Source organism: Bos javanicus, chromosome 3 (assembly GCF_032452875.1).
Source record: "Bos javanicus breed banteng chromosome 3, ARS-OSU_banteng_1.0, whole genome shotgun sequence".
In the NCBI taxonomy this organism is placed as follows: Eukaryota; Metazoa; Chordata; class Mammalia; order Artiodactyla; family Bovidae; genus Bos; species Bos javanicus.
The window spans coordinates 11250985-11255766 of NC_083870.1; the positions used below are offsets into that span (position 1 = coordinate 11250985).

The 4782-nt window shown below is 36.6% G+C and overlaps 1 protein-coding gene across 1 annotated transcript; it reads left to right on the forward strand.

The window, feature by feature from the left end:
• Positions 1–2906: 2906 nt before the first annotated feature.
• On the forward strand, positions 2907–3921 carry LOC133245074 (olfactory receptor 10X1). The gene has a single exon (XM_061412982.1). It carries the CDS (start codon positions 2992–2994, stop codon positions 3919–3921), a length of 930 nt encoding a protein of 309 aa, XP_061268966.1. The 5' UTR covers positions 2907–2991.
• Positions 3922–4782: the final 861 nt, after the last annotated feature.

The window sequence follows — 4782 nt, forward strand, 5'->3', positions numbered from 1 at the left end:
TTTTTGAGTGAAGAACAAAGCATACTTCTAACAACGTGAAGACGTTCTTGGAAGAATATAACTATAATACTGACTTGGCATTGGAGCCATTGTAAAATACACAAGGTGGGAAATTATTCTAGATGGTTTGACTCTCTTTTCTTTTTTTTTTTTTAATTTTATTTTATTTTTAAACCTTACATAATTGTATTAGTTTTGCCAAATATCAAAATGAATCCACCACAGGTATACATGTGTTCCCCAGCCTGAACCCTCCTCCCTCCTCCCTCCCCATACCATCCTTCTGGGTCGTCCCAGTGCACCAGCCCCAAGCATCCAGCATCGTGCATTGAACCTGGACTGGCATCTCGTTTCATACATGACATTTGGGAGAATGGCATTGACTCTCTTTTCTTGATAACTAATCGTCACTACCATTTTCCTCAAATTACCATTTCTCTTTGACTTTGAAAAGGATATATATTTCTTTTGTCAGTGTGGCTCTATATGGCAAACTAAATTTGAGACAGGTTGATTTAGCAATAACTTCAGAGAGAACTTAGAATTGGATGGGATATGGTAACATCCCTCATTCACACATATACACACATGTTCAGAATATGCCAAAAGTAGAAGGAGATTGACATTCCTATTTTACTCCTGATGGTTAGCTAAGTAGATATTTACTACACAATTGGGTAAAACCTAAATGAGAAAGGACCTGGCCTGGAATTTGTATCAATTGTTCTTTGTATTTTCAAAATGCTTCTGAACTTTAAACTTTGAAAACAACCTTTCTGGGCTGTCTTGGAGGGAATATGGCCTATTGTATGAAATCACACTGTTTTGCAGGTAGTATGACAGAAAAACTTTTGGGCTTTGCACCAAGGAGATCACCTACTAAAACAACTTCGTATTTTGCTAGTATACTTTTTCCCTTTGGGGAACTTAGTGTATCTTTTAATTCCACAATCCATATAATCGCCTTTCTTATAGAGTTATTGTGAAGAGTCATGTGAATTTAGAACCTTAGTGTGTAAATAGCTCTGTTAGTGGAAAGAATTTTTCATAATATGTTAGGGATCAACAGAAAGACCGAGTATTTTCTAACTGGGGGAGATTTTGTTCTTAAACAGCTAGAATCCTTCAGAAAGATGCTTATAGAGAGAAATGAAACAATGATCTGCAACTGTGGAATTGGACGCGAAGGACACTCACATGGAGTTTGGGTACTGAAGAGGGTTACTTAAAGGTCTCATGAACAAACCGAAGGGACATTTAGACACTGTCCCTCATAATAGGTTCTTAGGCAAGAAGACAGAAAAATAGTCTACCTTTTTGGAGATAATCGCTCACAGATTAAGTGTAGATACAGTGAGAGAGAGAAACAAGAAAGATGAAAGGGTTCATAGACAAGATTAGGTCAGGGGACTCATGTGTGACTATGAAAGAATGAAGATCTTGTCAGATCCACGAGGACAAAAGAATCCAAGGGACCTTTAAGGTAGAGTCCATATGTTGTGAACTGTTTATGAAAACATTTGTAATTTAGGCCATTTTCCTACTGCCTCTTCTGACTCTCAGTGACCAGCAAGATTCCATCCTGAAAATGCTTAATCTTTGCCTGAACCAAATCTAAGGAACAATGGAAAGTCTCCATCTCTGCCAAAGATACAGTGCTGAATAACAAAGTAAAACATTGTTTTGAGATTCAACACATTTAAAATAACCTGCTCATTATTGGAGTTATTGGAAATCAATATCTTCTTAAAATGCTCCATATATATTATCACTCTGAGAACTACAGACTTATATGACTCGTAGTCTTTCTTCAAGGTGAAAGCATTGATAAACGAAAATCCTATACCACTAACGTTAAAACAGCTTGATTCCGGTTACAGTTGTGACACTTCATAGATATGGTCATCTTATTTTTAAAGTAGGTATTTTTAAAAAACAATTTAAAAATTTTAAATTTATAAATGTAAAATGTAAATTTAAAAAATAATTACAGCTGCCCTACACATTTTATATTTCTCCTAGGCACTTCACCTATACAGTTTGAAGAGTAAACTGAATAAATATGCAAACAAATTTGGCAAAATGCAGGCTCTATAAATGAGTTATTAAATATGTTAGCATGTGGCTAAGAAAATACATAGTTCAAGGTCATATAAACATAAGGGATTATTAACTATAAGGACAAACATGGAATTTTAAAGAGGATGAGATTAAATCTGACATAGAATTATCAAGAAATATACAGAATCACTAGAATTTGTCTTTTTTGCATATGCTGAGCTTTACATTGAAGAAATGAAGAAAATGTCTCTTGCCACTTGATCTATAGTTGCATAAAATGTCTGCTTAGTAACATCATCCACAAACTATTTAAGCAAAATTTATCCTAAGGGTCCTTTAGAAGAGAGGAAAGGGAGCTTGCTATTTCTTTTCCTTTAGTATTTCAGAACCTAATTGTCTTTTTCAAGAAGAGGTAATGACTTTGATCTTCTGTTGTAAGTATAAGCCGTTGTTTAAATACAGTCCCCAAATTCCAAACAACTATCAAACTTCACTTATTAGCTGCTTACAGACAATATTATAAGTAGAAGTTGCTATGTCAGATCCTGATTCTGTCAATTAACTACTTGGTAATTTTTTCATGGCTTAGAATCAGATCCAAATGTAACTCACCTTATGCATGTGAATTTCCTTCATCTGGACAGCAATTAGAGTATTTTTTGTTCTTTTTTTACTATCAGCCATTAAACTCCTTTAAAAAATAGGGCAGAAAAAGTCACAATAAGTAATTAGTAATGGTGGCTTAATAAAGAAGAAACACATGAAGGGACAATTAGGAAAAGTATTACCTACATACACATCTTGTTTTGCCAAATAAAATATAAAATCAATTGGTAACTGCAAATTTGATCGTCTGTTTTATTCACACCAAAACTGCAGAGAATAATGGAAATTTGAATTTTTTTGTTTCCTTGGATTTCAGAACTTCACATGATGAAGATCAACCAGACAGTCCTGAAAGAGTTCATCCTTGTTGGCTTTTCTGTTTACCCACATGCACAGACATTTCTCTTTGTGGTTTTCTTTTGCCTCTACCTTCCCACCCTCACAGGTAATCTGGCCATCATGGGTCTAACTTGGATGGACAGATGTCTGCACACACCCATGTACCTCTTCCTTAGTGCACTCTCTTTCTCTGAGACCTGCTACACACTGACCATTATCCCCAAGATGCTGGCAGATCTCCTGGCCAAGGACAGAAGCATTTCATCCATAGGTTGTGGCTTGCAAATGTGTTTCTTCTTGGGACTTGGTGGCACTAATTGTATGATTCTTACTTTGATGGGATATGATCGCTTCTTGGCCATCTGCAACCCTCTCAGATATCCTTTGCTTATGACCAACATGGTGTGTGGAAAGCTTGTGGCCTCTGCTTGGGTTGTTGGCTTCTTTATCTCTGTGATAGAGACTGCTTTAATATTCAGGGGCTCTTTCTGCAACTCCAACCTTGTCAAACACTTCTTTTGTCATATGAGGGCTGTTGTGAGGCTGTCCTGTTTAGACAGTGACCTCACAGAATTCACTGTAACAGTGATGTCAGTGTCAGGTTTGATGGGCACCTTTCTCATCATCATCCTCACTTATGTGTTCATTCTTTCCACTGTCCTCAAAATCCCTTCCGCTGAGGGCAAGCAGAAGGCCTTTTCTACCTGTGCCTCCCACCTCACAGTGGTCATCATCCACTTTGGTTTTGCATCTATTGTGTATCTGAAGCCAGAAGCATCAGGGGGAGATGACACAGTGATCGCAGTTCCCTACACTGTCGTCACCCCTTTCCTCAGCCCTCTCATTTTCAGCCTCAGGAATAAGGACATGAAGAATGCTTTCAGAAAGGTACTTGGAAAGAAATTTCTTGAATAATCTTGTACTATCACTGCATAACTGAGTGTTCACAGATGTCAGGAAGCATCTACCCTGAAATATCTGGAGAAGCTTTTTCCCAGAGGTTGACATATGGGGATCAAGTGTCTGAGACTTGGACCCGATCCATGACAGGCATTTAGTTAGGATGTTAAGGAAGTTTTCCAACTACTTCCACTATTTGTCTCTGCATATTCTATGCTACTGCCAATCGTCCACTAGATGGGTTTTGTGCCTTTGATAAAGTAAGAAAAGCAAGATGGAAGAAGAAGCAACAACACCTATGACTACTATACTAAAAGATGATTTTAAATTCCTAGAGATGTAAATATTCAAAAAAAATTCTAGGTAATGTTGTGAGGGACTATGTGGTGCTGCTAAGGGGAGATAATTATTTCCTATAAGAGATACACTATAGAAATCACAGTCAAGTATTTTTCAATATGTTTCTAGATATAGATAGATAGATTAGATATATAATTAAGACTCATGCCATACTATTTAAAAATTTTAATGCACTGTATTCAGTGGTGTCCTTCCAATGATTGCTAAATGCTAGCTTCTGATTAAATGGGGTATTTTGGGAAGCTGATTCAAATCAGTAAACAGGACGGTAGAGCCTACATGTTCTGTGACTGAGGGAATCCTTGGATAAGGACTGCAAATAGCCCCCTTTTCTTTAATATGAAAGCAATAAGAGCTAACTTTGAATACAATTTTACAGTATTGAGTGCTTTAACAATAAAAGGTGTTTTGTAATAATTTTGGCACACACATAGTGAGTAATGAAGGAAACATAGCATCGGCTCTATATATTACCCTAAAAAATTAAGGAATAACTATAAAGGTTAAATATCACAA

Excerpts from the sequence above, each read along its gene's own strand:
- LOC133245074 (XM_061412982.1), top strand. The coding sequence starts at position 2,992 with ATGATGAAGATCAACCAGACAGTCCTGAAAGAGTTCATCCTTGTTGGC.